Source organism: Equus quagga, chromosome 3, assembly GCF_021613505.1.
Source record: "Equus quagga isolate Etosha38 chromosome 3, UCLA_HA_Equagga_1.0, whole genome shotgun sequence".
In the NCBI taxonomy this organism is placed as follows: Eukaryota; Metazoa; Chordata; class Mammalia; order Perissodactyla; family Equidae; genus Equus; species Equus quagga.
Genome location: NC_060269.1, coordinates 148,407,101 through 148,430,023, shown reverse-complemented (window position 1 = coordinate 148,430,023; position 22,923 = coordinate 148,407,101). Strand labels below are relative to the sequence as shown.

General features: G+C 51.0%; 1 protein-coding gene across 2 annotated transcripts in view; it reads right to left on the bottom strand.

The window, feature by feature from the left end:
- The window catches only part of SLC2A9 (solute carrier family 2 member 9), a 224,152-nt gene that overhangs the window by 13,676 nt on the left and 187,553 nt on the right, over positions 1-22,923 (bottom strand). For both annotated transcript variants that reach the window (XM_046655690.1, XM_046655689.1), the window contains one exon: positions 10,432-10,559. In XM_046655690.1, coding sequence (XP_046511646.1) covers positions 10,432-10,559 — 128 coding nt within the window. The remainder of the gene's footprint in view (positions 1-10,431; positions 10,560-22,923) is intronic.

The window sequence follows — 22,923 nt, the reverse complement described above, 5'->3', positions numbered from 1 at the left end:
GAGGCTGAGGGGACATGGGCGGGGCATCAGCGGCATCTGTCACAGAGCCTTTGCTCATTTTAATCCTTATTGCAACCCGAGGAGGGGACAACAGTAATTGCTAGTGCTTCTGTGGCACTGCCGCTGTGCCAGTACTGTCAGCCCTTCACCCGTGTGAACTCCCTCAGCCCTCGTGCGAGCGGCGGGGTGGAGCTCTCCCTGGGTCTGTGCTCAGACGGGGTCAGGGTCTAGCACACAGCCAGTGGAGGGGGCTGCTCCAAGTGCACGCAGAACCTCAACAGCCTCATTCTCCAGGGGTGACAGAGAGTTAAGGATTTCCCTGTGTGAACCTCTCGAGGCTCGGAGAGCTTCAGGAGCCGGCCCGGGGCCCCACTGCCAGTGAGTGTGATACCCTCCAGGTTTGATTCATGCCATTGTCCAGAGCCAAGCAGGCTCCGGTATTTTTTTCTGAGGAGGAAGTCCAGGCTCCTGGCAGTCTCTGTTTGGGATTGCGATACACGTGCCGCTGACACACTTTGGAACGAGTGAAAGGATCAAGATGCTTGAGCAGTTCCATTGGTTGGCTGTTACAGGCTGAATTGTGCCCCTCCCAGATTCGTATGCTGAAGTCCTAACCCCCCTGGACCTCAGAATGGGACTGTATTTGGAGTTAGGGTCTCTCAAGAGGTAACTAAGGTAAAGTGAGGTCACTAGGGTGGACCCTCATCTGATGTGGCCGGAGTCCTCATAAGAAGAGGAGATTAGGACACAGACATACACAGAAGGAAGACCCTGTGAGGACGCAGGGAGAAGACAGCCATTTGCAAGCAAAAGAGAGAAGGCTCAGAACAAGTCAACCTTGCCAAGGCCTCTATCTCAGACTTCGAGCTACCAGAATTGTGAGGAAACAAATTTCTAAGTCTCCCATGGTGTGGTAGTTTGTTATGACGAACCCAAAATGAATACAATGGCTCTAGATCGTGGCTGCGATGGCTTCCAGAAGGACTGCAGAATGGAAAGAGTTCATTTATAGAGTCTATAGCAAGCCGAAGCTGCTCCCATAGGAGGGTCCGACAGGGGTGGGAGATGTGAGTCAGAACCTCTAAGTTCCTCGTTTCTCTAACACATTCATCATCGCCAAGGGCAGCCCCAGGAGCCTGGCCCTCTGCCTTGGCAAGCTCCCATCCAGAAAGGAAAGGATTCATCGCTGCCTTCCCTGGCTTGGGTCAGGAGGCTGACATTGCACAAAATCAAAATGTGGTCACTCGACTGGTGTCTCTATCAGCGTGTCCAGCAAGGCCGTTCCGCTCGCATCTATAGTCACACATTCAGCGTTTCCTGAACGGGCCCTGAAAACCCAGGGACCCTGGAGATGCCCCAACTCGCAGGACCTCTGCTTCGAGAGGGAATTTGTTTTAAAAATGCCCCAAAATTTCCTTAAAAATGGGCATAAGGAAATGCTCATAATATCATATCAGGTGAGAAAAGCAAAAAACAAAACTAAAAAATTGGTTCCAATTTTTATAAATATGAAAAATTACATATATTTGGAAGAAAAGAAGGAAGCAGCATCATTAACCCATTAACACATATTTTTGTAGTTTCTGCAGTGAACCTGAATCATTTATAATTAGAATTTCCTCATAACTTTACAGGAAAAAAGGAGGAGGAGGCAGAAGAAGAGGAAGAGGAGGAGGAGGAGGAAGGAAAAAAAGAGGAAGGAGACAGCTCAGTGACTGCCCCTACGGAGAACTGCTCTTCTGTTCCAGTCTCTTAAAGGGACCCGCTCAGCCAGCTTCAAATACTGGCTGAGTGAATGAACCCTCAGAGCCACACTCCCGAGAAAACGTACATAAAAGATCAGGTCTGGGGCTTGGCACAAAACACAAAAAGATGCTCAGCGAAACACTGATATTATTGGGACAATGTCATTACTGTCACGTGGGTGTTACTGGAGTGCTCCAGGGGGCAAGGCTGGGTGGCTGATCTGTCTCCAATCTCCACCTCCAGCCTTCCCCAGCTGGTCAGTGGGAGAAGCGCCAAGGCTGTTCCTCAGCTACCATGTCCTGAGGCTTCAACTTACTTAGCTATTTTCCTCCCACTCCCTCTCTTTCAGCCCCCGTCCCCACTGCACTCCGCCCCCAAGTGCACAGGGTCGAGTTAAGCATATTCCTCACCTCTTGACATACTGTCATTACTGGACTGTGCAATGTTCCTCTCATTTGTATCTGTTCATTTGTTTCTCCTCTTTTAATCTTCAACCTCTACTCTATTCTTTTTGCCCTGCAATACTCTCACCCCAACTCTGGACAAACTCATGTTTAAGTATTTGATAAATGTTCTTCAATCAACCTATATTTCTTGTCTGTCTATCTATCTGTCTATCCATCTATCTATCTATCTATCTATCTATCTATCTATCTATCATCTATCTATCTATCTATCTATCTATCTATCTATCTATCTATCTATCTATCCACCTACCTACCTACCTACCTACCTACCTAGCTATCTATCTATCTGGATGCATATCTATCTATCCATCTATCTGCCCATCTATCTACATCCATCTACATCTATCTATCTATCTATCTATCATCTTTCTTCTCTTCTTCATCATCATCATCATCTATCATCTGTCTTTGTGAAAATCTGCAGTGCTGTTTTAAATTTATGGAAGTAGTATTGGGCTACAGATGTCACTCTGTGCTTGACTTCCTCAGCACTGGGTTTAGGTTTGTATGCACTGCTGCTGAAGGTGCTTCTCACTGCAGCGCACCTATTTTGCAGTGTGCACCTTCTTGCTCTATGTATGTGTTCCTCAAAGGACGGCTACCAGGTTACCTCTCACTCCTCACTGCCACAAACAGTGCCGTAGTTAGTATTCTTGTGCAGCCCATCTCACGGACCTGGGCAAAAATTTCTCTGGGATATCTAACTAGGGGTGGAATTTGGGGCCATGGGGTATACGGATGCTTAATTTGATTAATTGCCAACAGACTGTTCCACCGGTGCAGGAGGGCTCCCAACTCCCTGCATCTTTGGTAACACGTGGTACTCTGTAAATTTCTAATTTTGATAATTGTGCAAATACACAGAGCTGTGTTATTGTTTTCATTTGCCGTTCTTTGATTTAAACTAGTTTACAGCATCTCTTCCTCTGCATGTTACCATTTAGGGTTCTCGTTCTGGGAAGCGCACTGTCTTCTTCTTGACCCACTTTCCTAGTCTTTTCATTGTCGACTGACAGGAGCTCCTTGATATTCTAGGCACTAATCCTGATCAATTTAGAGGTTCCCCATGGCTCCTCTCAGTCCTTGTCTGCGGCACCCTTGACCTTGCCGTCCCTCACTGGGTGGAAACCTTTCATTTTGAGATCACTGAATCCATCCCTTCTCTCCTCATCATTTGGCCTTTTAGGGTCTTGTCTTTCCCCAGCCTGGTCATGATGATCCCTTCCTTTTTATCTTCCATTGGATTTTCAGTTTTACTCTCACATTTGATTCTTGGAACCGTGTTAGGCATTTTACCTATTCACTGCCCCCTCTTTTTTTTTTAAGTTTGAAAGTTTTTGCTTACACAAAGGGTTCGATGGGCGAAAATATTAAAAAACTACTGACCTATAAAATACCCTTTCTATGAATAGCAAGGAAGCAGAGACTTAACATTTTTTTGACTCTGTACTGCTGAACTTTTGAACTGTGAGGCCTGTGTCACATCCGTGGACATCCTTCCTGGGAACAGACTGACAATCAATTAGCACTTCCATGACTTGAGACAACTGAGCAAGGAAGGGAACGAGCTGGCTGAAAGGGGCAGGCTGTAGGCGGAAAGAAGGCCTGGCTATCAAATGGCCCTCACATGGGCCTTCTCTGGCGACTAAAATCCTCGTTTCCCCTCCTGATGATGCCCACGGCCTTGTTTAAACTGCAGAAATCTTTCTGTGGACCAGTCCAGAGGTATCTGTGCCATGAGCTCAACTTTGAAGGCAGCAGTGCTGATCAGCTGATGCTGGACCATATCTGTAGGAGATGCAGACCATCCTCATGAGCTGCCCTGATGGCAGGGTCATTGTCACCAGCTTAGCTGTCTGCCCAGCGAGGGCTTGCGTCTTGGCCCAGGTGCTGCCTCCTGCAAGCTCCCCCACCCCACTCAGCAAAGTGGATTTACTCTGTGCCTGACTGACCCCTCCCCTTGGCCATCGCCCTAATCCAAGCCTGAGCGCCATTTCTCCTGCAGATGACAGAAAATGCCAGCCCCCAGGTCTCCCTGCCCACAGTCTGCCTTCTCCAATCCAGCCTCCAGGCAGCCAGAAGGGTCTTCCTGAAACACAAGTCTGATCACTCATTCCACTGCTTGGTCCCCTTCACTGTTTCCTAAACATCTGCATCGGGGGTTCTCAACTCTGCTGACATGGCAGGATCATCTGGAGCACTTTAAAAAATACTGATAATTCTACCCTCCTCTCTCCTTGATTCAGAATCTCGGTGATGGGGGTGGCAGGTCCCAGGCATGAATCACTCACTGATCTTAAACTCCTCAGGCGGATCTCATGCCCTTCCAGGGCTGAGCACCTCTGATCCACAGGATCAAGTGCAAGTCCCCTAGCAGAGCACTCAAGGTCCAGAAGGGCCCGTCCAACAGTCATGGAACAAACACCAAACACCTAACATTAAAGCCAGACAGGTGATTACTATTTGTAGTTAGCAAGTAATGAGTCAGGACATGAATGCCCAGCCTGTCCCCTGCTCCTAGGCATGTCGGACTCCTCTGTAATCTGCTGGAGCCCCTCCACCTCCAAGCTGACACCGCATGACGCCTCCTGCGGCTCTCAGGACCACGCTGTGCTCAGCTGGGGGGTGGGGGGTGGGGCAGTAGTCAGGGACTCAGCAGCACATCTGCCTGGTTTCTGGGTATCCCCGATCACGTGTCCAAGTTCTGCTTCCAAAATGCGCCCTTACTTCCTGTAGTCAGCTGCATAACGGCCCCCAAAGATATCCCGGTGCTGATATCCTGTGACTGTCACCTTAGATGGCAAAGAGACTGTGCAGATGTGATGAAGTTAAGATCTTGCAATGGGGAGATTATCCTGGTGGACCCTAGATGCAGTCACAATTGTCCTTAAAAGAGGGAGCAGCGACACAGAAGGTGACGGCCATGTGACCACTGCAGCAATGGGCCCACTGAAGCACGATCTATGCTGCTGGCTCTGCAGATGGAGGAAGAGGGAAGGGGCCAGCAGCCAAGCAAGGCGGGGAAGGCGGCTCTGGAAGCCGAGAAAGGCAAGGAGACGGACGCTCTTCTGGAGCCTCGGCAGGCAGCGTGGCCTCACTCACACGTTGCCTTTAGCCCAGGGAGACGGATTTTGAACTTCTGGCCTCCAGAACTGCAGGAGCATAAACTCCTGTCGTTTTCACCCACTCAGTTGGTGGTAGTTTGTTACAGCAGCCCTAGCAACACATGCACTCCCCACTCCTCAGTTCCGTGGTTCCACCTTGCTGTCTCCAGCCCCCTTAGACCCTGAGGTCCCACTTGCCAAAGCTCATCTGCCAGCCAGCACCTCTGTCATCTCTGCCGTGGCCTGTCCCCTGCTGTGACCCATCCAGTATAATAGTGCTTTTCAAGTATCACACAACTTAGTCTCACAGTAGCCCTCTGAGTAGGCTGGCATTATCTTCCACCTCCACCTGAGGAACAGAGGTCCGGAGAAATCCAAGGTCACACAGCTTATCAGGAGCAGAGGAGACACTCAGGCCCTCTGACTATAAGCCTGAACCCTCAACCACTGTTTCCACGTTTATTAAGCGCTACAACAGAGCCCGAAACCCATCGCTGTCCTGCTGTGCAGTGAGGTGGAGGATCTACAAGTAACTGGCTTGGCCTCCTCGGTCAGCACCGGAGAAGTACCAGGCCCTTTGCTGGGTCTCTTCCCGGGGGGAGGCAGGAGCCCAGGAGCAGGAGTGAAGATAAAGGTCTGCTCTGCAGGCTGCGCAGAACCAACCCGCATCTAAAGCTGGGGAGAGCTGGCCAGCCATCGCCGTTCCACGGGCTTGCTGTGGGATTCCTCGGGTCAGCAAGGGGGACAGATTCCCTCACCCTGATCAGTGGCCTCCACCCTAAATAGCCTACCCCAAATAATTCTGCCCCAAACAATGTGCTTAAGAAATTTCATACAAACAAATCCACAGAGAGTCATTTTCAAGGTTGGATTAGCACCTCTCACCCTCTGCATGGGAGACACCGGTCAAGATTTGTGACTCTCCTGGGGGCACTGTATAGTGTCGTGGTTAAGAATGCACAGCCTGGAGCTGCATGGGTTCCAAGCTCATCTCTACCACTTGTTAGCTGGGCAACCCTGGGTAAGCAACTTAACCTTCCTGTGCATTTGTTTCTCCATCTGTGAAATGGGGCTCTAATGGCACCCACCTCACAAATGAATTACAATAAGTGCATGGAATAGAAGCGGGTAGACAGTGACCCTGGGCCAAGCTCACTCAGAGTGGCCCATGCTCTGGATCACTTCACTCCTCCGGGCCTCAGTTTTGTGATTTGTAAAATGGAAATAATTGTCCACAGGGCTGTTGGATGAAGAAAATGGATATGACTTGTCTTGGGCTGGGCTCCCCAGAAGCAGATGAGACTGTGGCCCCCGTGTGTACAGCTTATGGAGTGCTGCCCCCTGTGGGGCGTCGTACAGCTGAGACGTGTGGGGCTGGGCCACATCTGTGACTTGTCCACAGTCATTTAGTGATTAACACACAGGTTCAGGATTCGAGCCGAAGTCCTCTGGTCTCAACGCCATTCTCGCCCAGCACTTGGTGCAAAACGGAAGGGAGTCGTGAATATGTGAACACAGGCGTGGCAGGTTGAGTAAGGGCCCCCACAGATATCAGGTGCTACGCCCTGGGACCTCTAATTGTTACCTTATATGGAAAAGTCGTGGAACGCCCTTCTCCTCCAGCACGGGGCTAAGTTCCACTCACGCTGCAGAGCGGAGCTCCTCACCTCTCTGAGAGGCCTCCTGGGTTTACTCCTGCGGTTGTGACCACTGCCTCTGCTGAGAGCTGCTACAGTCCTGTGTACACGGTGTCGGAGGACTTCTCCCGCTCTGCCTGGCACGACCACCACTCGGGTTCATGTCTGTCCTCTCTCCCACAGCCCACCACCACCCTGGCTCAGAGCCCTGGAGGGCCGTGCAGGCTGGTCATCAGTGTGTCCCCACACCTCGCACAGTGCTTGGCAGGTTGTACATACTGGAAGGGTTCCTGGAACGAATGAATGAGTGAATATTTGCATTTTGAAATCTAAATGGTTTCTGGCTGGAGGCCCAGACAGACTTGCATTTGACTGTTGGTCCCGCCCTTCCGTAGCTGTGCAATCTTGGCCCCCTCATGACACTCAGTGTAATCTCCTAGTCAATGCAATCAGGTGTGTCCCACATCCCCCTGTGGGTCCCTTGCAGACATTAGCTCCCACCCAGACATTCACTGGGTCAAGGAAGGCCTTGTGCTACAAAGCTGGACTCAGTGGAGCTCAGTGCCTGGCCTGCACGCTCCGGCCGCCTCGTTTGGGAGACAGAGCAGTTCCCACTCATGGACTCATTGCCTCGGTCTGTACAAGGGAGCGCGCTCTAAGGATGGGATTTGTAACAATGGAACCGCCCCTCCTCCAGCCACAGAGACCCCTGTTTCCAGAAAGTCCAGGCAAAGGCCTGATGGCCGCCTGGCAGAGATGCAGTAAAGGGGTTCCCACGTTCACTGGGGTTCCCTTCCCACACTGAGACCCACCCCGCCCTCGGTTCCTCCTTCTCACAGCCCCTTCTTTCTCAAGTGGTCCCACCAGCTTTCCACGACTGTGCTACTGGCCCAGCGTGTTCCTGCAGGGGGCTCTGTGGTTGGAATTGCTCCCTGGCTCCTCCAGACCACCCGCCCAGGTCCCTGATGTGGCTGCAGACATTGCCAGGCAAGGTCAAGGTCAAGGTCAGGTGGGGTGGTCTCTCTCTGATGTGGGAGCAGGATCCATGTCTCTCTCCAGCTCTAGCCCCGAAATGCCAAAGGCAGTGATGAGCTCTGAGCCTCCCAGGGAATAGATCAGAGCCTGCCTTCCAGGCCTTCCCCAGCCACTCGTCTTTCTTTGCCACCCCTGCGCTTCTCCTTGCATTGTCCCAAACCCAAAATCCAAGCCTGTAAGTAGTGGTGGTCACGCCCCTCCTGTGACACCTGTGCCCCTGACACGTCTGGGAGGAAACAGCTGGTCTGACATTGTAAGACGGGCATGCAGACTTGTGCCATTTGTGCATGGTGGGACCTCAGTTCTGCGGGTGAGTGGCATCGCCCCCAGGCCCTGAGCCCTGAAACTGGGCCGAGCCCTCTCGGGCCTCATTCCCCTGCCCCAGGCCAGGCCCTGAGCGGGCCCAGGGGCTGACGTTCTCTATGAAATCTGGCACATTGGATCACACGTTAGGTTGCACTTTCAACCACAGTGACAGTCTCAGCTCGCTTGGGTGCTCCTCCAGGGCCCTCGCAGGAGGGACACTGCAACCACTCAGAGTCCTGGTCCTAGTTTGCCCTCAGACACTCCAGCACATCACAGCATGGTGACCCAGGCAGAGTAGTGACCCCAGAAACCTCTCAGGCTTCTGGAGCTTCCAGACAGTGGGGTGCCCGGCTGGAAGAGCCAGTTAGAATGAAGGTGATCCCCACAACACGTCGTCAAGGCCATCAGAAATCGGGTCATTGTGAAAGGAGTTCGAAACACACAAAAGCCATGTGGATAGAGAAAAGGGCACAAGTCCATGCTGTGATCATGTTCCCCCTCTCGCCAGCTACGGGGCCTCAGGTGAGTCTCCCAGCCTACTGAGCCGGACCTTCTGCCTCGGAAGGCAGACCACATGGCTGTCACCAGGAAGGACGCAAACTTTCTGACCCGTCCCCTTCGGGACACATGGCAGTTTGCATTCCCCGCAGGTAGGGAATTTGCATGCTGGTGACACATGTCACTGGCCACGTTCCCTCCACCTGCCACAGGGGCAGCTGTTGCAGAGAGAAGAGGCCCTGGCAGCCAGCATCCCTGAGTTGGGAAGCTCTGGGGCAGAATCTCTAGTCCCCCACAGTGAACACCCAGCAGGAGTGAGACATGGTCCTGGGGGTTTAAAGCCACTGAGACTGGGGGGCTGTTTCTTCCTGCAGCAAACCCCAGCCCATCCTGACCTACAGGTGGGGGTAATAAGACCTTCCGTGTAGTGGCACGGCCGCACATGTGACCTGGCACATAGTGAATGCTCGGGGTCACTGTGCCCCCACCCTTTCCTTGACAAGTAGTCCAGCTGCGTCGGCTGAGCTAGCATGCATTTCATGGAACTAAGCATAGGCCCGGGCCCAGACACACGAGTCTGAGAAAGCATCTCAGGGAAGACACAGCATTGCATCTCCATCCAAGAGGAGCTGGGGGTGGGCTGTGATTTGCCAAATAGGCACAACGTGAAGGAAAGGGTCTGACGGATCCCATTTTGGCTGGAGGCCTTTCTGATATGTGCGTGCGTGTTTGTATTTTTTAAGATAAGCTAACTACTCAAACCCAGTTCAAATGGACTTTTGGGATGGGGTCCCCTTCTGATAACTGAGGGCTCCTTTTGCCCTTGTCTCGAGGTGAGGATGAGAGACTGGGGCCCAGCCCTGGTGCTGTCTATCCCAGTGGGGGCACCTTGGGAAGTCCCTGCATCTCTCAGCTCCAGTCTCCTGGTCCGTGAGAGGCAGAATGAGGGCACCCAGGAGGGCACGCCTTCCCTGCCCGCCCCTTCTAAAGCAGCACGTCCGCCTCTGTCACTTCCCTTTTCAGCTCCAGGACTGAAAAGGAACACAGACTTTTGTTCCCACCCTGTCCCCACTGCCTGACACAGTGCCCGGCACGCGGCAGGGACTCAGTAAGTGCGTGCTGACTTAAAGAGCAGGCGAATGAACGGATTGTTTACCTACACAAAAACAACTTGTACCCAATTCCAGAGTTAGCATTTTCCTGTCAATCACTGTCACCCTTGGGACAAGCACCCCATTAGCTGTGGTTATGATGACGAGAATGAGGATATTAAACATGTGGCAGGGTCACAGTGTACACTGGAACTCATATGGACTTTGTCTAACACAGCGACAAGCACATTGCAAAAATGAGTAGTAGGTTGTGGGTTGGGATTCTAACCTAGGTTTCCTTGCATACCCGCAGTAACGGGAAGCTCACTCCTTCCGAGGCAGCCCTTAGCATGGAGGGGCAGCTCCTGCAAGGTGCGGGACGAGAGAGAGGATGAAAGGTCTGGGCCAAGCACACTTCCCCCTTGCTTAGGACAACGGCGTGGGTTTGCAGCTGGGAGAGGATCAGCCTCTGCTCTGTGAGCCGCCCGTCACTCAGGGGGCTGCGGATCAGAGGGGCTCCCAGGGGCAGGAGCCCTGTCAGTCATACCTGAATGAACGGGAAGAGCAGCCCGACAGCAAAGTTGGAGAGCCAGTTGACGGTGCCCGCGACGATGAAGGCAGCCGGCCGCTGGGACTGCTGGAAGAACTCGCCAGTCAGGATGAACGGGATGCCACCTGTGACGAGAGCCGGGGTGTGGAATTAATCCCCCCAAGAGGGTCAGGCTGCCAGCATCCTTCTCCACCTGCCAGGCCTTCGACCCGCCCCCGTGGCAGGGAGCACCTTCTGGAAAGAGCCGGCTTTCCTACGTGAGTGCCGGCTTCAGGAGTGGGAGCTGGAGCTACAGCCCTTACCTCCTAAAGGGATGAAGATCATTTCTCTGACCTGGCCCATCCAAAGGAGAGATTCATCATCCTCTCAGCTCTCCAAATGCCTTTGAAATCGAGTACTAGGTGTACAACTTTGACTTACAAGGCCGCTGACATTTACTGAATATATAGTGTTAAGAATGCTTGTAATTTAATCTTCAGAATAACTGAGTCAGGCAGGAATTGGCTGCCATATTCCCTGGGTGAGAAAACCGAAGCCCAGAGAGGTTATTTGATTTACCCAGGGTCACCCAGCTCACGAGTAGCAGAGCCAGAACTCAGGCTTGGGGCTCTGACCTCCAAATCTCAGCGTTTCTCTGCTAGTCCCTGCTTGAGAGAGGAGGAGAGCCCCCGCCCAGCTGGATGTCCTTTTGTCCTTCTTCTCTCCCCTCAATTGGATGTGCGGTGGCCCCAGTCCCTGAGTCGCCCCGGCAGTGGAGCATGTGTTACTCAGTGGAAGCTCACTGGCATTGGGGCCGGTCAATTCTCTATTTTGAGAGGCCGTTTTGTGCATTTGCAGGATGCTTATCACCCCTCACTTCCTGGTGCCAGAAGTGCTCCTACTTGCCATGGCAACCCAGACTGCTTCCACAGGTTTCCACACGACCTCCACATACCACACCTGGCTGAGAATCTGAGGTCTGCACCCCCCTCTTCCTGAACGTCCCAATCAATGAGAGTTGAGTTGGGTCCTGTGCCCAGACTCAGGACCTGTGGCTCAGCATGACCACTAGGGTCCTGTATGCAGCCCCATCCCAACCTGAGGCCCCCTTCTGCCCATCACATCTCCTTCCAGGCACTCCACAGACAAGACAGGGCAGGCAGCGGAAGGGAAATCCCTAAGGGACCTTCACCAAACTCTAGGGGACAATGAATGGTTTGGAAACCAGGAGGCTGGAGCCCTTCCTTCCATCGACACTCCATGGTTAACGACTGTGCTAGGGCTCGTCCCACAGTGGTGGATGAGAGTGACAATGTCCCTGCCTTCATGGGACTCCCTCGTCTGGTAGGAGAGAAAAGATGACTCATTTATTAAAAAAGAAGTGAATGAATGAATAAACAATTACAACAGGCGATGAACACTCTGGAGGGAATGCACAGGACAACAGGGGAGGGTCTGTGTGAGTAGGGGTCTGGGGGGGCTCTTTGGGGAGGTGATAGCTGAGATGTGATTTGAAGGAGGAGATGCAGCTTGTGAAGATTTGGGGAAGATCGTGCTGGGTGGAGGGAGGGGAGGGCAGAGGCCCTGAAGGGTGAAAGGGATTGGGCCAAGGTCTAGAGCAGAAGAGGCCAAGCTATCTGGATGCCTGAGGGACGGTTGGGAGGAATGGGATGAGGTGGCGAAGGTGAGCAGGGCCAGTTAGGTAGTCTGTTGTAGATCAAGAGAGGGGTTTGCTAACGAAGAAAACCGACGAGGGGTTTCAAGCAGGGGTTTATGTGGTCAATTTGCATTTCGCAGACATCACTGTGTTTGGAGAAAGGACTGGAGGGTGTAGAAGTGGATGCAGGAGGCTGTTGGGCAGTGCAAGGAGGAGGCAATGGCCGTCTAGAGCGCCCGGATGGTGGTAGTATGGACGGAAGGAAGGGGCTGAATTCGGAAACTCTCCATCCCACGGAGGCAATGCTTTCATTGTGAGCAGTGCACACAACCACAACACTCATCAGCAAGTCCACCCAAGCAACCTAAGGTCACGGAGCCAGGACCAGCTCAAGCCTGCGTCTGTCCCCAGCACTCATCGTTATCACCTCACCATGCTGCCAGCAGGCCTAAGACTCCGACACATCAAAAATGCCTCAGAACGGCGCACCCCCTCACTCCCCACGAGACTGTGAGCCCTCCAGGACAGGCAGCATCTCCATCCGCCTGGCATCTTTGACAGAGTGTAGATACTCGATCAATATTTACGTACTTGAATTAAATGCTCAAAATTTGATTTTGAAGAGACTTGGTATGTTGTTGACCACACAGAAAGTGGACTCTCCGTATCTTAAAGCTATCTATCAAAATGTGCGAGAACAACGGTTACACATCGAAATGTGCTAAAACCAGACTGTAGGTCTATAGAGCGTGTGACATTTCATTGTCAGAAAGTGTTTGTGTCACGCACCCATCTGGTCCTGCCTCCAACACTGCTGGGAACCTTGCAGCATCTCCTAGGGGGTCAGCTCACGGCTATTCTGAAGCCTGGATGGGATTGAGGGCTGGGGTTTCACTTCCCTCGACTTCCCTAGGTGTGTTTGGAAGCAGCTGTGGATAACTTCCGGTGCTGGTACCTCAGCCTACGATGGACAGAATGTGGACAAACCTGCCTCCCCGCATGCACACCTCTTTGTTGCTTCAGGGCTGGGACCATGACTTGTTTACTGCTTCTGGCCCCTGCTCCCAGCACAGCACCTGGGACACACATACGAGGTGCTCTGTCAAGGTCTGCAGGATCGATGGAAGAGCGGTCAAGACACCATGGAGTTCAGAGTACATCGACATCAAAGCCCCTGTCTCCTTCCTTCCCTGGGCCTTCAGGCCACCCCCTGAGGGCAAAGACAACCAACCAAGAGGAGCTTGCACAGCCCATTGTGCTGAGGGGTTTTCATTCCTATTATCTCCCTTGAACCTAACAACCAGAACAGGTGGTGAACCATGCTGGGCTGGCACCTGGGCTCTGATGTCAGTAGGAACAGGCTTAAGTCCTGGCTCCAGCAAACCTCGCTAGAGTTCAGGTCTGTCACCTGTGAAGTGATGACAGTAGGGACTTGCTACTGGGGGTGTTTCTGAGGATTAAATGAACTACTGTATGCAAACACTTAGTATAAGTGTGGCACATGAGAGGCAGTCAGTAAGGGTTAGCTACTATAATAATAAGTTAAAACTCCTCTGCATTATTCCCCCCATTTTATAATGAGCTAGTTGAAGCTCAGAGAAGGGGCGTGACATGCCCAAGGTCTCTTAGCCAGGAATGATGATGATGAATGATGATGGTGATGATGATACTAGTGATGATGATGATGATGGTAGAAATGAAGATGATGGTGGTAATGATGATAGTAGAGATGATAATGGTGCTGCTGCGGCTGCTGATGGTGGTGATGGTAGCTAAGTGGAAGGCTCTGTGAAAAGCACTTTACATACCTTATTTCATTTAATTATCACTGTTTTGTGGCAGTTACTACTATTATTTTTCCCATTTAACATATAAAGAAACCGAGGTCTAAGAAAGTTGAGTAATTTCCTCAAGATCACATGACCAGTGGGATGCCAACTCAAGGCTGGGTGACTCCCAAGGGTGAGTCTTAATTACTCCATTGCGGTGCAAACGAGTCTAAGACAACATCCTTTAAAACACGTGAAAGAAACTTAGCAGTCTTCATGGTTTCACCCCAACGCTCTCCCAAATCCTGGAGTTCATTTCTCTCTCTTTTGTCTGAAGGCACTGGTGACCTGATTTCCTGAGTCTCTCACGGTCTGTTTCTTTAAATCCAGGGTAAAATGAGAAAGAATGGGCGTTGATATGGAAACAGAACGGATTTCTGGTAGGTCCTAGATTTTTGTTTTGTTTTTCAAAATGAAAATAGTTTTATTATTTATTTCTGATTGTTTGTGTCATGAGTAATATTTGCCCATTTTAAACAATTAAAGAAAGCATACATTACAGAAAGGCATAAAAAGCAAACAAAAGTCGTCCCTAAACCTTCCATCTGGGATGATCTCCATCTGTATCTGACACTTGGCATTGACATTGAATGCTGCTATAAAGAAGCCTAGAGCTAGTCTAATATTTCTCCTTTAGGTGATTGGTTTTTTCTACCTAAAGCCCTGAAGAAATCTTTCCTTATCCTTGAAGTTATTAGCTTGACTATTCATTAACTGTGATGGATCAGCTATGTTGCTCTCCCTGTAACAATCTTTCTTGGAACACAGTGTGTTGTTTGAACTATAGATCCACTCTTGTTTTTTTTTTTTTTTGCTGGGAAAGATTTGCCCTGAGCTAACATCTGTTGCCAATCTTTCTCTCGTTTTGTTTTTTCCTCCCCAAACCCCCAGTACTTAGTTGTATATTCTAGTTGTAAGTCCTTCTATTTCTTCTATGTGAGCCATGACCACAGCATGGCTACTGACAGATGAATGGTGTGGTTCCACAACCAGGATCAGCACCCAGGCCACCGAAGTGGTGACAGTGTTGAAACTTAACCACTAGGCCATCAGGGCTGGCTCGAGATCTACTCTTCATTCACTTCCTACATTGTTCTTGAAAACGACTTCTGTTCTGTGTGTTGGCTTCTTTACTTCAGAGACACTTATTATCCTTATGTTGGATCAACTTTGTCTCTCTTCTGTATCTATCATCTCTTGAATGACTGTATTCTCTTGGTTTCTGTATAGATTTCGCACGCTCTGGGCAATTTTTCCCTTCTTTCTTTTTTCCCTCCCTTATTTTCTTCCTCCTTTTAGTGTCCCACGTTAGTGCATTCCCTATGGCCGTTCCTCTACGTCTTTCCTATACACAGAGTGAGCTGCTCCATCCAGATTTCCATGTGCTCCATACGGTAGGTGATTCAACTTCGACACCTTTTCTCCTTATCTTCTTTTGTATTGTCTTGTCTTTCAAGTCCCAGTTTGCAACGGGAACACTGTCTTTCAGTAACTTTTCTATCAAAGATGGGAGTGGGGTGTGAAGGAACCTGGTTAGGGCTGTGGGCAGCCGTTTCTGGAGGATCTGGGCTCTGCTCTCTCTCCTCTGAGATTTTGTGCAGTGACATGCACCAGCACCCACTCCACCAGCTCAGGAGTATATTCTACTTCTGCGGGCTTCAGTTGGTGTCCTCAAATTAGGACAAAGTCTTGGGAGACGAGAAGCCCCAGGGCCTTGGCAAGGGCTGCTGTGTGGAAGGCATCTTTTTAATCTTCCCCCAGGATCGCTGACTCACCTCCTCACTCTATTTCCCCCACAAATCAGGGATGTCAGTGAGAGTTCTTAGGGGTTTCTTTGAATCCCCTTTTCTGGTCAGTGCTGTGGCTGAAGAGTGGAGACAGAATATACTGTAGTAGAATTATCCTTCATTGGCTGCCAGTTTTCAGTTCTGGCATGTTTCCTTGTTTGGTTGCTGCTGGCCATTTTTTTTTTCCATGTAAAGGTTTGTTTGTTTGTTATTATTGGCTTTTTAAAAGAACTTTTTATTTGTAGCTCATTTTGTTGGGTATTTGTGGGAGGGAGATTCTGGAACAAGGCTATCCAGGACCATATTTACCCAAAATCCCTTGGTAATTTGTCTCTTAAAGGTGAGGTATTCGTGTTTCTGGTGGTAGACGTGTAGGTGCTGCTCATCTTAAAACGACACGCTTCAACATAAAGGACAGCTGGAGATACCCCTTCTTGTAAGGGATCTTGACAAGGGAACGCCTTCTGTAAAATTCTCCAGTTTGAGGCCCTCTATTTTGTGGACACTTTTTGTTTACAAAAAGATTTTGCATGCCTTGTCTCACTGAATCTGTCTTCACGACCAAAGTATGAGTTACGAATTGTGCCTACAGATTGGGAAACCGGGGCTCTGGAAGATGAAGAGCCTCAGCCGTGTTATGAGTCCCACTTGCAAGAGTTAGGACACTGTTGACTCTTCTGACTCCAAATCCGGCGTTCTTTTGACTGTGCCTCCGTTCAAAAGGACAGAAGATGGTGATGGATTCGTGCTGCTGTTTCCTCTGTAACATGCCTCGCACGGGGCTCGCTTCATACCACAGTACTCAACTTCGATTGCCTAAGAGCACAATACAGCCTAAACTTTGAAAGTGAGCCCCAAATGGTTACGTCTCTTGGTCAACATATCTCATTATCTTATTTGGTTCTCATTTGTTATTTTATTTGGCTACTTATTCTGGATTCCCCCAGAAGCAGACCCCGACAAGTAGTGTATGTGAGAATTGATCCCAGGACACACTGGTAAGCGTGTGGGTAGCTGAAGGAAGTGAATAAAAGGTGTGTTATCAGCAAGTCACCACTGTGGACCACGAGGGCTTAATCCATTTGGGACCCTTGGGAAACTATACAGAAAACACATCTCAGAGTCATCCGACCTGGGGAGCAAGGGAGCTGGGCACTTATCCCCCAGGCCTGTAGCCATCAGTGGAGGGCTGCTCCTTGGGCAGCACTTCTGGCAGCCATGAGAATGGGCCAAGTGGGCTGTGGCTCAGACAGGAAGGTGCACCTGGTGGCAGTTGTAGGTCTGACGGGGACGCACTGAAAGGGGGCAGCAGGGGATTTGGGGAGGGGCATATGAGTCTCTGCCACTGTCATCTGTTCTTTAAGTGTTAGACTTCCTGGTGACCGCTGCGGTAATGGGCCTCTAAGATAAGGTATCTTAGAGCCTACTTTAGTATTTGCCTCAGGAGTGGGAGTATAACACCATGGTTAACATCATGGGATGGGGTGTAACACTGTGGTCAGAGCATGGATGGGGTGTAACACTATGGTCAGAGCATGGGTGGGGTGTAACACTGTGGTCAGAGCATGGGTGGGGTGTAACACTGTGGTCAGAGCATGGGTGGGGTGTAACACTGTGGTCAGAGCATGGGTGGGGTGTAACACTGTGGTCAGAGCATGGATGGGGTGTAACACCATGGTTAATCTGTTCTGTGGCTCAGCTGTCGTCAACAACCAAGCTGTGTGGGATAGCAGCACCCCCTGGTGTCTACTGCGAGGAACCACCTGACACCTGTTCTCTTCCGGCAACCTCCTTTCTTTCTGCTCAAGGAGATAAACCTGATTTAAATCCCCAGCTACTTCCTCGCTATGTGCCCACAGGAAAGTTATGTCTATGGTCCTCAATTTTCTCATCTATGAAATGAACATAACAATAGTTCCTACCTCAACATTGTTTTGAGGATTAAATGAAACAAGCTTAGCGATGTGAGCCTGGGGGACCCCTCAGACAGCTCTGTTATCTTTGCTCCCATCAAGCTCCCCGGCACCCGGCCTTCAGCCCCTCCCTCCTTTTCTGTTTTCTGACTCCTGCCAGGTACCTGAGTAAAATATCCAATTTTATTTCATTTTTGCATAAAAGAAATAAAAAGCAACTGTCCAAACTTTTCTATAACTCATTTTACTGAAATTCCTCTAAGGGAACACTGTCATCAATTTCAGAAGTCCTTTAAAACGCCCAAAGCCTCTTACTAATCTCCACAAGCATGTCCATATGTTACTTTGTCCTCGAATAAGCACCAGCTTTTAAAAAATTTTAAATTAAATACAATCATTTTGAAGGGGCGCTGTCCGCTCAGAAGCTCCTCACCTCGGAGGACACCTGTTCAGCCAGACAGGGAAAAGGCAGGTCTGCCCTCCGGTCTCTGAGAGGAGTTTGGACACCCACCTCCCCAGGTCTGTGCTTCCAGCTAGGGAAGGATGGGAGATGGGGCAGGTGGTCCCCAGTGTCCCCTTGCAGACGCTCATCCTGTCCTGACTCTCAGTGGGCACCTCTGGCTCCACGGATGAGAAGGTGGGACGCTTGGGTCCTTCTCTAAGCCTCAGTTTCCCCACCTCTAATCCAGGTGAGCTATTTGAAATCTTGGTAAAGCTGGTTATAGCACTTGCTTGGCACACAGTAAATTATCACCATGCTGAGGCGGCTGGGACCTCTGGCTTCAGAGTCAGATAAACCACACTTGCAGCCTGTGTGACCACAGGCAGGTCATATGGACGGCTCTCAATGTTCTCGTCTATAGAGAAACGGAAGGGAGGCTTCTCTAGGAGGGGTGTGAGACTCAAGTGTGCATTTAACCAGACAGAAGAAGGAGGTCCCTTTGCCACCATGAGTCCTTCCATGGGTGGAATCATCGTCTTTTTATTTCTTTATTCTTTTGCTCGTTTATCGTGCTCTTTGATGGCAGGTAACTTGGTTCTTTTGCTTGCTGTTGCTTTCCCTGTAGCAAATTGTGTCCCTTAATACATGTTTGGGCTCCATAGACATTTGCTGAATGGATGAATGACTAGGAAACGACGGCAATTACACAGGCCTTTAAGGGTGAGTGGCACTTCATTATGTGGTCAAAGGAGTGCTACACGGGAGCGGGTACCTGCTTGGTGGGAACTCAGGTTGAGACAGGGGAGTGGGGCAGCACAGGCATTGTCTGGAGAAGTTGCTGGGCGGATCCTAGAGTGCCTACACTGCCATGCAGGGTGTTAGGAGTCTGTAGGTGGGAGATGCAGCAGGCCAGCTGAAGGGTTTCAGCAGGAGAGCGCTGCCATCAGATCGGGGATTTGGAGAGTGGTCCCTGATGCGGAGTGGAGCAGGGGTCAGCAGAGGAAGGGTGTGGAGGCGGACAGGGACACTGGCTCGGGGACAGTAATTAAGAACGTGAGAAAAAATAGGAAAAATGTGTGAGAAAAAGCACTTCATGCATCTCAGTGTCATTAACAACCATCCTCTGGGTTCCGCCTTGAAGTTGCACAGGATCCATCACGTGACTCCGTTAAATTCCTCCCAGATTCGGCTTCACCGAAACATAAAGTGATTCCGCTTCTTGACTACCAATCAGGATGTTCGACAGACTTCATTCCCATGGCATTTCTCTAATGTGGCCTTTTAAGCAGCATCCTCAGGTTTGAACGTCTCCATCCTGGAGATCCTAGGGGAGAGGCTGTTTCTGAGGAGTCCGGGAGCAAACGAGCCACGTAGAGGCCAAAACGACTCTGCTAATTCTAGTTAAAAATGAGGAGCTGCCACATCCTGCTGAGGGTGGACAGCTAATTCGTAGGTAAAAAACACAATTAAAATCCATCAGGGGAAAGCCACAGGGATGTGTTCCGGTTGACGGGTTGACCACACTCAGAGGATCTGCTCCTAAGCTTGGTCGGCAGTTTGCATTTCAATAAAGACAGAGGTCAGGGGTCTTGGTAGTAAGTTCTCACGGCACACTTTGACATTCTTCCTTTAGGATGAGCACTCGGGGGGTGTTAAAACAGACAAGCAAGGGTGACCGGACAGGGAAGGGTCTTGGGTGTGGGTGCTGCCTGGAATAAGGTCAAGGACCCTGGGGACACAGTGCATTTCAGTGACTCCAGGCAGTTGCACCTCAGCCTGGGTGTTGGTTTTCCCATACGTGGAATGAATGGGTTTGTTTATTCATTCAGTGAACACGAATTACTGAGTGTCTGCTTGGGCTGGCGCTGGGCTGGGCAGTGAGGACACAGCCCCGGGCAGCCACGGTCCCTGGTATCCTCAGTCCTGCAGGGTCATGGTGTTCTCTGCTCGTTCCTGGAACGCTGAAGCAGATGCGGTTGGGGCCCGTCCTGATTCCATCGGCCCTCCTGTGAGTCTCAGCGCGGCTGGCCCCGCCTGCCTCCAGCACCCGTGCAGAGGGCTTTGTCCGGCTTCGGCAAGCCAGGGGGATGGAGAGTTGACACCTTTTTCCTCCAGGACTGACCACAGGGAGCTGGCGTAAGTACTTCCTCGGGGATGACTCTGAGAGGTGTCCTTCCTCCCCTTTTCAGATTCTCTGGCAGGATTCTGCTTGGGTTCCCACGACAGTAAGTTGTTCCATTCAGCACGTTCTTATGGCTGCCTTCTCTTTCCACCTCACGTGCCTGCTCTCCTGCCGGGGATTTCTGGAGTCATCCCCTGAATAAGCTGCTTCCTTCGAGCCCTTGTCTTAGGGTCTCTTTCTGGGGAAACCCATCCGAGTTTTTCAAAGTCCTGCTCTGCCCAAGACTGAAGTCCCCAGCAGCCTGTCCTTCTCTGAACTCTTATTGATCTATAATCTAGACTGCAGGGGCATCCAGGGTGACCAACTCAACCCAGCTTAACAAACGGAACGTCCCGCATCTCAGAAATCCCTAGGGCTGTGGTTCATCCCAGTGCTATCTCAACCTGATTACTTCTTGATTGCTTAAAAGGGGTCATTGAGCACATGAGACAGGGGAAAGAGAAGATACCAGGTCGTAAGCATTTTCAGAGAGACTGAATCCATCTACACAAAGAAGGACGGAGCAGAAGGAGAAGAGAGAGCCGGGGAAAGCACAGGGCTTAGAACGAGAGGGAGATCCGGAAGCCCAGAGTGGGCAGGAGCTGAGCTTTGCAGCAACTCAATCCCTTAGCGATGCTGACATCCAGAGAAACGGAAAACGAAGTTTCCAGCAAACTCTGCTGCATGCTGCGAATGGCCTCTTCATGACCGGTTGTGGGAGAATTTAAATTGCTCGTTCTTTTTGGATATCGGACTGATAGCTCTGTAAATGCGACTCTACCAAGGCTGGCTGATGGCGGGTGGGGGTGGGGCGGGGGGTGGGGTGCATTTTCAGGTTTATCAGTTTTCCTTTGCATTCTCTTCTTTCATTCTCCCAGAAGTCCTGGAGGGTGGCAATGTCATGCCCATTTTATGGATAGGTGGGGAGACCATATGGTTCATTTTCCAAATGTGGACATCTTCAGAGAGTCAGAGGGTCACATCAGGATATCAGGTGCAATGAGACTGTCCCAGGCAAACGACCAATGAGGAAATGAGGCCTGGGTCAGAACTCTTAGCTAAGGTCCCACAGCTGGTACGGCAGTGGCAGAGATGGGATTCAAGTCCAGATCTCCTGGACTTTCCATGGAATCTTCTCTGTCAAGGTGAACCTCTTCAATAAGATGATATCCACCATGTGCTGAGCACCTGCATTGTCGCCGCCCAGGCAGAGTTATAGTGATGGATGCTAAGGTGCCTATGACTTTTGAGGTAGGTGGGATTATCCCCACTTTACAGACGGAGAGACTGAGGCACAGAAAGGTGACTTGCCCAAGGTCATCTGCCTAATACGTGGCAGAGACAGGATTCCTCGCACAGTCTCCTCACCACCCCAGCTGTGAGGCCGAGTGAGGGAGCACAGAGAAGGAAGCCCACGCACAGATGATTAAAACAGAAGACCGGCGAGCTCCCGAACAGATCACAGGCCACAAAGTTGAAGCACTCTGTGCCCACAGGAACTCATCGGGCCTTCAGACGTTTTCTGACTTCTCTTGAGAGCCTCTCATATGGTGAGGTGAGCTTATTTTTCTTTTCCAGGTGTCTTCCTCAAACCTGCACTGCCCACAGCTCTGGCTGCTGCAGGAGATGTTAACGCTGAGATAAAAGCAGCTCCTGGTGGAAGGCAGGGAGCACTCTCTTTCCAGAACGAGTGGCCGGGCTGTGTGTTCATCCCGGGGTTGGCTGTGACAGGCTGAGCCATTTCCGGATCAAAGGGCTGAACCCCTCTCGGGCTCCGCTCAGCCCTGGCTCCTGAGCGTGGGGAGCAGAAACCTTCCCGCTGAGTGGGACGACAGCTGTTCGGCTGGCCCATTTCCACAGCCTGTTCTTTTTCTGCCATGTGAAGTTCCAGCCTTGTCACAAAGGGCAAAGCCACTGAACCCGCAGCAAAGGGGGATGGCCTGCGGCTCCCGACGGCACCTGGCCCGTACTAGGTGGTCTCCTGGCGTGGAATCCCTTCCCTTTCCTTCTCCTCCACCCCGTCTGCCTGGAAAATTCCTTCTCACCTTTTAAAACTCACTGCACATCACTACCTTTCCTCCCAGGCCTCTGGCTCCTTCCTCTGTGCGCCCACAGCCCCAGCCCCCTGACGGATGCCACCTGTCGTCCCCAAGGATCGATGAGCGACAAAGCAACAGGCCTGGCCCAGACGAGGTGCTCAGTGAGGGGGTGTGGAGTGAAGGGAGGCGATGCACGAATCAGTGCCTGAACAAATGCATGAGAGTATCTAGAAAAGAATAAAGGATGGAGCCAATGGCCGACGGAGCAGTGGGAGGAATAGTAAACGATGAGCCGAAACCCTCCTTCCCCAGCACAGGGCTGGATTTGAACCTGGCCTCAAGCCCCTCACTCGTTTCGCGTCTTTAGCAATCATGCTGTAAGCCTCCCCCAGCAGAATGTCCCTTCTTGGGCTACGCCCCTCCCAGCTAGGGCTGGACTCCAGGTCAACCTGGCTCCTTTCTATGGGATCCCATCAACAAAGTTCCTTGCATACCTCAAGTGATGGGGAACTCACTCTTTGTGAAAGAAAGAGTCAGGTTATTCAATGCAGCTCAGATTTGAATCTTGGTCATCCCCCAAGCTGCGGCTCAGAGGTCACCTCCCCGGGAAGTCCTCCTTGAGGGCCGGCCTGTGCACCTGGGGAGCTTCCAGCTGACCCCGAGCTTCCCTCTTGAGCACCGA